Genomic DNA, 14810 nt, shown 5'->3' on the forward strand with positions numbered 1-14810 from the left:
ACACTAGAGTTGTTAAATCCTCCTTCCTTTTTTGCATTAATTCCTCTTCTCCAATACTACTTTTCTCACAGCTCACTTCTGGTACAGAATAAAGGGAAGTAATGAAATATGTATTGCACTTAGCTGGCTGGATAGCCCAGTGGTTTAAGTATCTGGCTGTGGAGCCAGAGGTTGGGAGTTTGATTCCCCACTGTGCTTCTTGTGAAGTAGAGCCAGCCTGTGTGTCCTTGGGCAAGGTGCACAGTCCCAGGGCGCCCTCCAGAAGAAGGGAAGGGTAAACCACTTCTGAGTTGGTATAATTCAGAATTGACTTGATGGCACATGACTTTTTTAATTGCATTTATTAACTAGGAATATCTTATTAGGAAGCTGAGCTAGGAAATAGAAATTAGAGATATTCTTAAAGTAACACGATCAGTGCTGATAACAATTTTTAAACATTAATTGTTAGGAGGTTCATCATTTCAGTCAGATCTTATTTCAGCTACCAGGTTTAAAAACAGTTGTACACCCTCTCAGAGTTCCTGCTTATCTAAATGCAAGGAATCTCATGCAATTACCTGGATTCCCTTAAGGCAGGCCATTTGCTCCAGTCCATCAAGGCCCATCTGTAAGGGACAGCATATCAAAAAATGGCTCTCGTTGCTGCATTGCACCGTATGTGCAATTAAGATAGAGTAGAAAGATCCATTATCTCCTGGAGCTACCCAGGATCCATAGAGCTACCCATGTGGATGCTTTTTAGTCTTAGATCTCTTACTGTACATCCATTCCTACCACGCATGTCTGCTGAGCATTTTACACTAGATTAGGAGTGTGTAGACCCTACGTGGCCTTTCTGTTACCATCTTAGTTCATTATGTGGGTGACAGTATAAAAATAGACTATATCAAACATCTGTTCAGTAAGTATTATGTTCATATAACTTCTATTGACGCAATGGAGTATATTTGTAGATGCATGCATGTTAGATCTGGATAGAAGGATCCATCAAATCATAAGCAATGAGTGAGTAAAAAACATTGTGAGTTTCTAAGACAAAGTGTATTCTTTTTCTGTATATGTAAGTAACCAGGGCATATTTCTATCTTCAGAGAAGGCTTTTGTTCAGTATATCAAAGTGAGGTCTGGGTTGTCACAAGAATAATTAGCTTGATGCATTCTTTGGGCATAAAAATCTTTCCTTTTGAGTGCAGCAGGTTTTATGCTTTTTTTCTGCCTGAACTAATAAACTTCTCCTAGATCCTGATTTTTGTAAGGTTCTCTTTACTAGGTATCAAACTACTCTGACCCTTGTAAGGGTGAAGCAGAGTGAAGGAGGTTTGTACACTGTCCGAGCGTTCAATGAAGATGATGCAGAGGAGCTGTCCTTTTACTTACAGATTAATGGTGAGCACATATTTTTTCAAAACATATCTAGACTATGCTGCGTGAAGTATACAGGATCATGACTACAATACACTGATACTGTAATCAAATTATCAGCAGTTGATGCTGGACTGTTCTGTATAGGTTGATTCCAAAAATTCTCAAAATTATTACGAAACTTCTCAGTGAGCCTGAGCCCTGAAATTTCTATACATGCAATTATAAGACATCCTGATGACATTAAATTTAAAAATCTTGATGGCAAGCATATTATATTTTGCCACCAAAATTATACTACCGTGCTTGTTATTCAGACTCTATGAGTAAGTTAAAATGTACATAAATTATTCAGACACTGCACTGTTTATGGCCATTCATTGTGAAAAGTACTTCTTCCCATGTTTTATCTTTTGCCTTGTATTCTTTCTTTAACTAGTCCCAGCTAAGGTGACTGATTTGCGAGAGAACAGCAATGCCAGCAGTGGGAAGCAAACTGTGACCTGTATCATGGAAGGAATGCCCCGGCCAGATGTTACCTGGTATACTTGCAATGATGCCAAACGGTAAGGAGATCATTTCTAGCAGATTACACAGCTTCTTCCTTCCTTCCTTCCTTCCTTCCTTCCTTCCTTCCTTCCTTCCTTCCTTCTGTCCATAGGGGACCAAAGATGGCTTACAATAATTAAAAGTATACAATGATCACTCTTTAAAAACTACAATTTTTTAAAAAAATCTTTGCCTTTGGAGCTTTCAGTGCAGCAAAGTGGAATTATACATTTCACCATGTGATTCTCTGTCAATAAAATGTGTGTTTATTTGTGTTTGATTTTTAAATAGCAATTATAGTGGGGGAGGGAGAGAGGGCTGAGCAAGACATGATAGACAGGAATGGTCCCCTTTCCTGAATACCATGAATCCATTCTCTCTCTGTCATGTTTCTGTTTGTTGTATATGATTTTTATGTACAGTATCCCACTTTGGGAAAATAAATAAGTGACATTCTCACACATGTTTGGCTTACTGCCAACATTCATTGAGCCTGAACCAAACAACGAAGGATTATTTTTTATTACAGTAATATCCTGTTTCCTTCCATCATGAAAATCTTTGGTAGCCTACCTGGAATTTTTCTAACATATCCCATCCAAGCATTGACAAGACTCAGACCTGTTCAGCTTTAGCAAGGTGTCTACATCACATCACATCAGACCGTGTTTTGGGATGCGCAGTGTTACTGTCTTATGCTGCTAATAGTAGCACAAGATTTTAGAGCCTGCACTTTCAGCCTTACTTGTGGGTCAAGCTGAATCAGATGAGACCAATTCTGAGTAATGAGACATAAAATTAGGCTGCAGCATTGCAGGTAAAACACGCATTTCTCCATCTGTAGTTGTTTAGAGACTGTCTTCATCGTATATTGACCTGAAGATGTCATTTATATGAAGCTATCTTACATGCACTGGGTGATGTGTTTTAAAACAGATGTGATGGGGAAACTACCAGGATCCTGGGGAATACCTCGGAAGAGATGGAACTTCAGACAAACTCCACCTACCAAGATGACCTGAAGATTTACATTGTGACAAGCAGGCTGCATCTCCATAGAGTAGATGAGCCAGTCTTCATAAGCTGTGCCTCCCGAAACATCTTGGGCACAGATTCTCAGAATATCGTCATCGTCCCACACAGTGAGTCCAGTAGCACATGACTTGCATTATATCCCTATGTAAGTGTATGTATGCAACAGTATTCCTTTTTCCTGCCGGGGAATTGTAGAAGCAGTACTTTGACTGTAGTCTGCCCAATCTGCTTAGTCTAATGTTCTATAATAATGATGCATATTTAACAAAAACAGAAGTGTTCATGAGGTAATAGTAAGATCAGTGAACATGTGGCCCTCCAGATGTTATTGAACTAGAATTGCCATCTTTCATAGGCAGGAAGGTGAAGGATGAGGACAGTTGGAATCCAGCAACATCTGGAGACCTTCATGCTTCCCATCTCCATTTGTTAGAAGCAAAAAAGCAAACTTCCAAAAGCACATGACATTAAGTGGAGAATACTGTTTAGATATAAAATCCTATTTCAGTTCGCACATCAGACCATGGATCTGCTACAAAGCTTGCAACTTCCATTCCTTTTCATTAAGGATTTTCCTGTCTCAATCTCAAATCAGAAAAGGCTTTTAAAAAGCAAATGGGACCCACGTTCTTGCTCTTTGCAAATGTTTCTACATGGACGGAAGGAAAAAGTTAATGTTTCCTCAACCTCCTCATTTTGTATTCAGATCGGAAAGAAAGCTACAGATACAATTGTGTGTGCAGAGGAAAGAAACGAGTGGTTCTCTAAAGATCTGGAGAAGCTCCACTGTTACACGAGTGGGACCTGTTGTAAGATCTTTATCTAAAGGTGGGGAGGTCAGACATTTCCCTTTTCCTTCCATGCATTCCTATATTGTCTGAAATAGTGTCTTGCCCTGAGCTTAACCAGGAACCTGTGAAATATGCATGATGAAATCAAGCAGTTAGCATTATGTGAGAGTATGTTTCCTTCCAAGTAGATAGAGTATTCTGAAAAACTATGGAACTTAACTTAATCCTCTTGTCCCTCTTAGGGAGTGTCCCAAAAGGTTAGGCTGAAACCCAGCTGTCTGTCCAATATGTTGCCTGTGCTTGTTAGCAAGCACTGGTGTAAAGAAGACTGATTCCCCATGGAAACCAAGTCAAGGGGTTCCTGGATGACAGACGTCATGTTAGGCCTGACTCTAGCTTACACAGTTTCATAACTGGCACTCTTGGTCAAATTCTGATCCTGCTGGATGGTTGTCCTCAGGATTAGAGTTCTAATCAGTGCTCATGATCAAGGTCAGGGCAAAGTCGCTGAAGATTTCCAGTTTTTCTGAGGAGAAAGCAGTTCTTCTGCCCTAGTTAAATCCATCTGCCTTGGTTCATTTCTTTAAAAAAAACAAGTTATAGCATGTAGCAAAAGGAGGAAAGGAGAGTTCTTGTTTCTGTCTGGGGGGGGTTAGTAAGAAGAAAGCAACCAATTGACTTTAACAAGATCAAAAGAAAACAAATAAGTAGTTTAAAAATTTGAGGTCTACAATCTTTTTGCTCTCTCTTTTGGTATCATTTTCTTTTGATCTTGCTTGGTGTCTAGGGATAAGGCCTAGTTCAAAAGAAGTATCGCTACAGGATGTACCAAGAAATGCTCTTCCATTAATTAAATCAGGCATGTGTTTGAGGGAAGAAAGCAAGAAAGGATAAGAGGTGCTACAGAAGACTTCTGACAGTGCCCAGTCACTAGTTGTGTGCTAATATGAGATGAACTGCTTCTGATTGTACATTTGTTTCTATAAATGGAATTGCTATTGCTGCAGTTGTACGCTTTTTTGCAGCCTTTCTAGCAGGGGGAAAAGAATTTTAGAATCTATGTAAATAAAATATATTTGAATATCCCTTGACTCTAAATTTATTTATTTTATATGTTTATTTTATTACATTTTTACCCTGCCCATCTAGTGGCATGCCACTACTCTGAGTAGCTTACATAGATAAAAACATAGAAACTCCCACTCTAACCAGACAAACATAATTTAAAGTAATAACAACAACACTCCAGAAAAAAACCCTGCAGCGACAGCAGTTAAAAAACAAACAAAATAGCCAATCATGCAGGAAGAGTCTACAGAAACACTTCTCTGAAGAGATGGGTTTTGATTGACTTTCTAAATATATGAGGGAAGGGGCCTGGCATATTTCCACTGGCAATGCATTCCATGATGTGGCAGCCACCACTGAGAAGGCCCGATTCCTAACCATAGTTCTTCGTCGCAAACTCTGTGAATGCACACGGAAAGGTTAAGTTCGCGCCTGCGCCGGACTTCTCCGAACATTCTAGAGCTTAGGAGAAAGATTTGAATAATTAGGCGTTGCCCCTATAAAGCCAGCTCCGCCCGCCCAAAGCCTCAGTTCCATTTTATCGCCTTCGCGTACGGAACTTCTCAACTAGAGCTCCTGTTTCTTTTGCTAGTTTATGTCTTTCCTGGCTTGACCTCAGCGTTCCTATACGACTACTCTTGTGCGTTGCCCCTCTCTCGGACATTTCTTCGTTTTTCGACCTCGGACTGTTCTCTGACTACTCTCCTGGATTTTCGCTTTGGCTTGTTCGCCACACCGTGAGTTTTGCCTAGACGCCTCAGTTTCTGTTCCCCTTGGGTCCCCTAATTTGGCTGTGTCTGGTGGGACCATAAGTCGCCGTGTTTGGGTCGCTCAGCGGTTTATATTTCCCCGGCTCGCGTCAGTCGCAGTTGCTGCGAGTGGGTGAAGCGCGCGTAAACTCCCGCCCACGTTTCTAGGAGAGAGACGACTGCTGTCCCGTCGCCTCGTGTGGGCCGCCGCTGTCTTGGTTTGCAGTTTGCCGCAATGGAAGTAACTCCCTCCCATCTATCCGAGGCCGGAGTGGGTGATTCCACCAACCCACCTCCTCCCCCACCTCCTAAACCGGGAAAACCCGCCAAAAAAGTGGGACGCGCACAGTCTGAAGTTGCCTTACCAGCGGCCGATATGCCGGCTACCACTTCTAAGGCTGTGAAAGAGGTTACCCAGGCTAAATCCTCTTCAAGGTCCACTAAGTCTTCCAAACAGCCTGGTAAGAAAAAGGCAGAAAAACCGACCAGTAAATCTAAGAGGGACGAACCTCGGGCGGCGCTGAGTCTCCAGGGCCCTGTTACTACTGTCCCTCACTCTCCCCCTTCCCCCATCTTGGAAGAGGTTGAGAGCGTCCATGACTCGACGGGAGAGGACGGGGGCTCGCTACCGCCCCGACAACCGCGGGCAACGGCGCAAGCGCACAGCCGTTCGCCTCGTTACAACCCGCTAGATGGCATACCAATATCTAGCGTGGGTTCTGCCCTTCACAGCCCTGTGTTTACCGGGCGGGCTTCCTCAGTGGCGTCGCAATCTCCTCCTCCAGTCTCACCACCACGGAAGCGGGCGGCTAAGACAAAGCATATTTCTCCGCTCCGCAGCAAGCATCACCACAGGGAAATAGTCATTCTACCCAAACACCACAGAGACAGAGCTCTTCGGGAGGACTCTTACATTATTGATCTTAGTCGCCATCACCGGCGCCGGGTGAGGGACACTGACTCGGAGTCCCCTTCTGACGACGACTTTTACCACTCTCATAAGAGAGTGCGTTACGTCTATGCTTCCTCTTCCTCACCTTCGCCTTCCCCCCCTAGGCTTCGGGGGCGTAAGGGATCCAAGGTCTTAAAGGACATGCACAAGGCTAAAGATTACCACTCCAAAACACATGCCACCAAAGTAGACATATCAGCCAAGCAGTCTTTAGCCGCCCCAACAGCGGGACTAATATCGGGGAAAAGCAAAACTCAGGCAAAGAGACGTGTTTCTTCGCCCCCCCCATCTCTCCTAGGGGACAGAGAATCCTCACCGACCTCGGTAGCACCTCCTTCCGTTCCCATTGATGAATCTGACAATGCGTCTATCTCTGGCGCCCCTTCGGAATTTGGAGCCTCTGATATCCAGGCTCCGGTATCTTCTGAGGACTTTTCGTCCTACGTTCAGATGGTGTCACGAATGGCTAAGGCTTTGAAACTTGATATTGAAAAGTCACCACCTGCCACTGAGGATCTAGTTTTTGCTATTGTGGATAAGGACAAGGCACCTCCACTCAGCATTGCTCTTATACCATCTTTGTTGGCCACAATCAAGGAATCTTGGGCCACCCCAGCTACCTCTACGCAAGTTACCCGTAGAGTCGAGAACTATTATAAAACACATGGGGATGAAGCAAACTTTCTGGCTAAACACCCAGTGCCCAACTCTATCATTGTTCAATCGAACCAGTCTAAGACTTCTTCAACGGCGCAGATCACTCCCTCCAATAGGGAGGGTAGGAAATTGGATGTTCTCGGCAGAAAAATCTACTCCTTCACATCTTTTCTTATTAGAGTGGCTAATTACCAGGCTGCCATGGCAGCATATCAGCACCAGCTTTGGGAGAGAGTTTTACCAGTCCTCCACGAAATTCCAGAAGACCTAAGAACTCCGTTACTCAATACATTTGAAGAGGCAACTAACGTAGCTAAACACCAGTTGTTGGCCTCTAGGCACTCTGCTGACATTGCATCCAAAACCATGACTTCGGCTATTACATTGCGTCGCCATGCCTGGCTGCGCTCTTCAGGCATCAATGATGACGCTAAGAACCGGATCGAGGCCCTCCCCTTTGATGCCACAGGGGTATTCAACGAAAAGACCGACGAATCTATGGAAAGCTTCCACAAGATGAAAAAGACAGCGAAGTCCTATACTATCCATCAGCAGCCAAAATTCCAGTCTTATCAATGGCGCAAGCCTTATACCTCTCAAAGCTACTTACCTGCCACCTCACAAACTTACCGTTCATTCAAACAGCAGTCACAGTCCCGGGTTCCTCCTACTTCATCTGGCTCTTCCTCTTTCCGCCCTCAGACTCAGGGTCAGCGACGTCAGTCTTACCGTCCCCCTGCCAAGAAGAACAGAAATTATCTTTGACGCCACGATCCATCCAATTCGTTCCCCTCCTTCCATCCGCCTGGCTCCCTTCCTCAACAGCTGGTCTACCATCACATCCGACAATTGGGTGCTGGACATCATTCGCTCCGGTTATCGCCTAGAATTATTAGAGCTCCCCCCCCTGGGTCGCGTAAAGCATACCAGCTTCAGCCCAGAACTTCAGGTGGAGATTTTCAACTTACTCCAGAAACACGCGATAGAACCAGTTCCCAAAGACCACGCTGCGAACGGGTTTTTTTCAAGATATTTCGCAATTCCCAAAAAAGGCGGGGGCATTCGCCCCATCCTAGACCTTCGAGAGTTGAACCGTTATCTTCTTGTGCGAAAGTTCCGCATGGTCACCATGGAAACCATCCTTCACCTCCTTCGTCGCGGAGACTGGTTCACCATCATAGACCTGCAAGACGCTTATTTTCATATTTCTATTCATCCCCAGCATCGCAAGTTTCTGCGTTTTTGTTTTCTAGACACCGTCTATCAGTTCTCCGCCCTCCCTTTCGGTTTATCTACCGCCCCCCGCACGTTTACAAAATGCATGGCCCCGATCGCCGCTTACCTTCGCACGCAAAACGTCAATGTCTACCCTTATATAGACGATTGGCTTATCGTGGCAGATTCCCCGGAAAGCTCAGCTCGCAGCACCGCATTTGTCCTAGAAACCCTGCAGTCCCTGGGTCTCCAGGTGAACAAATCAAAATCCAAGCTCCAACCATCACAGGTAATAGAGTATATAGGCACCTCGATCAACTCCATCACAGGGCGCATCGCGCTTCCGTCTCAGCGCATCTCCAAGATTCGCCGAGCGATTTGCAGGTTTCATCCCTACAGGACTGTGTCAGCCCGTCATGCACAGCATCTCCTCGGCCTCATGGCCTCCACCACCGCCGCTTTTCAGCATGCTCGACTGAAAATGAGATCTTTACAGGCCTGGTACCTCACATTATTCAACCCGCTATCCGACAACCCACGCACCCTCCTCAGGGTCACACCGGAGCTTTGCCAACAGCTTCAATGGTGGACTTTTGCCCCACACCTTCTCGTCGGTCGCCCATTTCGACCGCTACATCTTACAGCGCAGATAACAACCGATGCCAGCCCCGTGGGGTGGGGAGCTCATTGCGGCAACCACCGGATCAACGCCCTCTGGTCCAGCACAGAGCGGAAGCTTCACATCAACCAGCTGGAGATGTGGGCGGTCATCAAAGCCCTTCGTGTTTTTCTTCCGTTTCTCTCCGGTCAGGCAGTTCAAGTGGTTACCGACAATACGACCACGATGCATTACATAAACAAGCAGGGAGGCACCCGGTCCCTCCAGCTACTTTACCTGGCGATTCTTCTGTGGGAATACTGTTACAGCAATCACATATTTCCAGTGGCAGTCTATATCCCGACTACCGACAACCAACTGGCCGATGCTCTCAGTCGCCGGGCTACACAGACACACGAGTGGGAGCTCGACCACTCAATATTTCTACAAATCTGCCACAAATGGGGACACCCATTAATCGACATGTTCGCAACCGATACCAACACGAAGTGCACCGCATACTGCTCCAGGGCAGGCCGCGGCCGCGGCTCGCTGGGGGATGCGTTAATGGTCCCTTGGGAAGAAACACTGCTCTACGCATTTCCCCCACTCCCTCTGGTTCAGCGAACTATAGTCTGCATTCGCCAAATGTCAGCGGACGTCATTCTCATCGCACCTTTTTGGCCGCGCCAAGCGTGGTTCTCCACACTGAAGAGCATGGCAGCCGACTATTTCGAGCTACCGAATATCCCTCATCTACTCACCCAGGAGAACGGCAATCTCCATCATCCAGATGTCCAGTCCCTCCATCTGACAGCCTGGAGGATTCTTCCATAATCAACACCGTCCTAGAGAAAGCCAGAAAACAATCTACTAACACTTTGTATGCTTACAAATGGAAGAATTTCTGCAGTTATGCTTCCTCCAAGGGCTTTCCACCTTCTCCGGTCTCCCTATCTAACCTCCTTCATTACTTGAAATACCTCTTTGACCTTGGCCTGTCAGTTTCCACTCTTAAAGTCTACCTATCGGCCATTGTGGCAAACCAACCTCGTGAGTCCCATGCGGCCAGGTTTTTCTCACATCCCACCCTAAAGCTCTTCCTCAAAGGGCTCTCCAACCTTCGTCCTACAGTTAGATCGCCACTACCTCAGTGGTCGCTTCACCTCGTTCTCCATGCTTTGGCACGACCGCCGTTCGAGCCGATGGCAGCGTCGGACTTAAAACTTTTATCGTTTAAAACCTTATTCCTTGTCGCTATCACCTCAGCCAGACGAGCTGGCGAATTGGCGGCACTGAGAGCAGACCCGCCTTATCTTCAATTTTTCCTTGACAAGGTGGTACTGTACCTTGACACCACCTTTCTGCCCAAGGTAGCATCTGCATTTCACTTAAGCCAGCCTCTGGTCTTACCGTCGCTCTTTCCTAGCCCGTCTACTCCGGCCGAGAAACTGCTTCATAGCCTGGACGTGAGAAGAGCGTTGGCTTTTTATACCTCACGAACTAAAGACTTCCGTCTGTCCAACAGACTCTTTATTTGTTTCCACGGTCCACGTAAGGGTTGCGCCGCCTCGCCTCAGACTCTTTCGCGTTGGCTCGTCTCCACAATCACCCTTGCCTATGAGCTTGCAGGCAAGACTCCTCCTTCTTCTATCAAGGGCCACTCCACTCGAGCAATGTCTACTTCTACCGCGTTACTAAGAGGGGTGGACTTGACAGACATCTGCAGAGCTGCGACGTGGTCCAGAGCCTCCACGTTTATAAAACATTACAGCCTTGACCTCCGAGCCAAGCGAGAGGCCAGGTTTGGGAGAGCTGTCCTTTCCTCGTTACTTCAGTGACGGCCCTCCTCCGGTAAGATAGCTTGCTAATCACCCTTTCCGTGTGCATTCACAGAGTTTGCGACGAAGAAGAAGAGGTTACTTACCTGTAACCATAGTTCTTCGAGTAAAACTCTGTGAATTCACACGCCCCGCCCGGCCTCCCCTCTGTCCGTCACTGCTTAATTGGCTCTATGTATGTACGAGCTTACCTCTGGCGGATAAAATGGAACTGAGGCTTTGGGCGGGCGGAGCTGGCTTTATAGGGGCAACGCCTAATTATTCAAATCTTTCTCCTAAGCTCTAGAATGTTCGGAGAAGTCCGGCGCAGGCGCGAACTTAACCTTTCCGTGTGAATTCACAGAGTTTTACTCGAAGAACTATGGTTACAGGTAAGTAACCTCTTCATTTCTGTTAGCCTTTCTCTAGTCCCTGAGCAAAGACAGCCAGCGCTCCAGGGTCTGTACAGCTTCCACTTCTGAAGATGTTAAAAAGAGATAGAACTGTGTGTCATCGGCATACTGATGACAGCGGACTCCAAAGCTCTGGACCACCTTCCCACAAGGGCCTCATACAGATTGAATGTTTAAAGATGCTACATATGCTTACTCTTTCAGATTTGTCCTTTAAAGTGATCATCATCTCAGTTATTGTGGCCTTGCTGGTGCTCATGGTTCTTTTCCTAGTGATCCTTGTCTTCCTGTGGCGAAAGGTACGGACCGTCTTATCTCCTTTCAGTGTCTCTCTGAGGGCCAGCATGTCTGTTTTCATAATTATAGGTTTTTTGAATCCTTCAGGGAGCACTCCCTGTACAAACAGATTTCTCTGGATGTGTGTTTTGGCCATGAAGGATCTTTAGAGAGATTGGGAGTGAACTGAGTATCTTATACTTAAATTAGTGTACAGTGAATATCATTGACAATTCCTTGGCTCAGCAAGTTTCAATTCAATTTTTATTCTTTAACTGCAAGGTATCCTTCTAGAGGCTATAAATGGACATGGATTTTAGTGAGACTTAATTGTGTCTCATTGTACAGTGGTTTGCATTCATACTGTTATACGATCATCTTCAGTTGGATAGACCTCCTATAGAAGGCAGCTACCATCCATCCCACAGAGACAGGTCCAGTTGCTTTGTGGTGTAAAGTATTTGTGGATGTGAGAAACTTTCTGCAAACCACAAATAAACTTTCTTTCCAAAACTGTTCCTCTCCCCCTCAGGCTCATCTTACATTGCAGGTATCTGGCATCCTACACAGTACCACTGATCTCTAACATCTTCTTTTCTCTCTCTCTGCAGAAACCCCGCTATGAAATACGTTGGAAGGTGATTGAGTCTGTCAGCTCTGATGGACACGAGTATATCTATGTCGACCCCATGCAGCTTCCCTATGACTCCAGCTGGGAGGTTCCTAGGGACAAGCTGGTGCTGGGTGAGGAGAGGGCTCAAGGGAGAGGCTTTGTGCATAAACGACTGGCTCTGCTGTACATGTGAAGGATGAGACACTTCCAGTTCCTTTTCTTTCTTTTAGATGCCCAGATATCTTGCTTGTTCATTGACTTTTCCAACATAGTTCTATAGTTGCAGGGAAAGAATCCCAGTAGATTCTAGAATCTTTTCTAGGGGAAAAAATACTAGAGCAGCTGTCTTCCACCAGAGATGGAGGAGAAATTCATCAGGGTTGCTTTTTGAGAAAAACTATATAAAGTTCACACTTATTAACGTAACAGGCAAACTGGAATGGTATTATCTTTTGGCCTTTGCATACTTCCAGTTTTGTTTTACGGTTTTTTGTTTGTTTTTTGTTTTTTGTTTCCAGTTGCCCAATAAAATGTGTGCACACTGAGAGCTAAGAACTACCTTCACAGGAGTAATCATGAAAAAAAAGAGAAGTTGGGAACCTGAGTCTTAGATGATGCATGGCCTAATTTCCTGTGGCCATCTCCCATATTTCAGAAGCCCTTCTTAAGTGAGCAAGAGCAGAATTCCCTTTTCTTGTAGTTTGCTGGCAGCCAGTCTCTAGAGAACATGACCCTTGAGAGGAAGGCAGCCTATCCATTGTAATAAAAGTTGTCCTGCCCAGAACAACATCGGAGCTAGGTAGCAGAAATATCAGAGTGGATGTAAGATTCTCCACAAATTTGCAGCTTGTAAAATAATCCAAGGATAGCTCAGTTGTTATTGTCTTTATTTAGACAACTTTTGGGCTTTTAAGAGGACATGTTTAGCTGGTTGGTTCCTTATGTGTGTGTTTTTTTAATTGATTTATTTTTTAAATTACTTACTTTCATTGGCATAACAATTCCTCATTTTATTTTGCATTATATTGTTGCTAGTCCCCCATGGATGTTATTTCTAGTGGAAGGACAGACTATGTCTTTATTAATTAATTAATTAATTAGTTAAAATGACACTATAAAAAAACCTGTTCCCATCCTGTCTCCAAACCTTCTTAAACAATATTAAACCAGTACAGGAGTGACTAAAATCATGTAAGACTTGGGAATATTTGGCATGTTTTATTCTTGACATATAATATTGGCTGGAACCCTATTATGTGTTTATGCCAGCTTAACTCCATTGGCACAAATTTTAGTGGTAAATGGCTCCAGACTGTGGAGTCAGCATAGGCATTTGCTGCTGCATGCTGAGTCACACAACTCCGTGCACATCAGCAGAGGCTGACACTTCCTTCTTAGCCTGGAGCTATTCACTACTGAAATTTATGCCAGTTAAGTTTGCCAGCAAGGAAACTAATAGGATTCCAGACAATATGGATAAAGGTAAAGAAAGAGACTATATATTGGGGGAAAATGTACTGGGGGGGGGCACAGAATTAGCAGCACGGCTGTCTGTTGTGCCTCCTACACCACAGACCTTTAGTGCAACATTGGTTATAAATAAAATAAATGTTAATCTGCCTGCCAGCCAATGCTTATTAAGGCCATATGAGACGTTTTGATGCTCAAGGCTTATCAGGAAGATATTGTCATCATGTGCTGTCAAGCCAGTTCTGACTTATGGTGGCCCTTTTCAGGGCTTTCCAGACAGAGACCATGCAGAAGTGGTTTGCCATTCCCTTTTTCTGGGTGTGCCCTGGGACTGTACAGCTCACCCAGGGGCACATAGGCTCGTTCTGCTTCACAGGAGGCACAGCTGGGCAACCAAACTCCCTACCTCTGGCCCTGCAGCCAGGTATGTAAACCAGTGAGCTATCCAACCAACTCAAGAGGAAGTAATGCCCCCCAATTCACACTAGTCAAGATGCATTTTGGCACCAGAGGCAAGAAATCCCAGATGTATCTCTCACAACGCCTAGCCTTGTTGGTCAATAAATTAAATAGCTCACGAACCGATGCCCATTCAAAATCGGCTTCCTGTGAAATACATCTCACTTTGCTTAATGGTAAGTCCAGCGCTGAAGCTGAAGCGGTGTTAGGGTGGCGTTGGCAGGCTCCCTGAACAGCTAAATAACAAGAGTCATGTGAGACATTTAAAGCCAACAGAGTTATTATAGCACAAAGCTCCTTGGGCCTCCGGACGGCTTTTTTAGACAAGCAGCTGAGACTCAAGGCAGAGTTGTGAAATTTGCAAATAGCACCCCACCTAGTGGTCCAAGTGCTCTTTCATCTGAGAAAAACAAAGCCCCAGGACTGAGCGCAAGCAGCCTTATCAGCCGGGCAGAAACCAGCTCTTGGCCAAACTCCCCCACTTTAGTCATTCCTCATTGGAATAATGCACACGACCCAGTCTCTCAAGTAAGGAGATAAACATTTTCTGCATAGCTATTCTCCAGGCTCCTCCCATGGCTGTTGACAGCTGGCAAGTGGTAGAGCAGATGCAGATTTCTTCTCTTGCTCTTGATGAGGCAAACATAAACACATGTACATCTCTTTGCTCCAGGACGCACGCTGGGGTCTGGGGCCTTTGGCCGTGTGGTGGAAGCCATCGCCCATAGTCTCAGCCACTCACAGTCCACCATGAGGGTTGCTGTGAAAATGCTCAAATGT

General features: G+C 45.3%; 1 protein-coding gene across 1 annotated transcript in view; it reads left to right on the top strand.

The window, feature by feature from the left end:
- Window positions 1-14810, top strand: part of PDGFRB (platelet derived growth factor receptor beta) — a 103230-nt gene that overhangs the window by 57442 nt on the left and 30978 nt on the right. The window contains exons 8-13 of the mRNA XM_020806799.3: window positions 1274-1389; window positions 1805-1931; window positions 2851-3056; window positions 11417-11511; window positions 12100-12232; window positions 14704-14808. Coding sequence (XP_020662458.3) covers window positions 1274-1389; window positions 1805-1931; window positions 2851-3056; window positions 11417-11511; window positions 12100-12232; window positions 14704-14808 — 782 coding nt within the window. The remainder of the gene's footprint in view (window positions 1-1273; window positions 1390-1804; window positions 1932-2850; window positions 3057-11416; window positions 11512-12099; window positions 12233-14703; window positions 14809-14810) is intronic.

Source organism: Pogona vitticeps, chromosome 2 (assembly GCF_051106095.1).
Source record: "Pogona vitticeps strain Pit_001003342236 chromosome 2, PviZW2.1, whole genome shotgun sequence".
In the NCBI taxonomy this organism is placed as follows: Eukaryota; Metazoa; Chordata; class Lepidosauria; order Squamata; family Agamidae; genus Pogona; species Pogona vitticeps.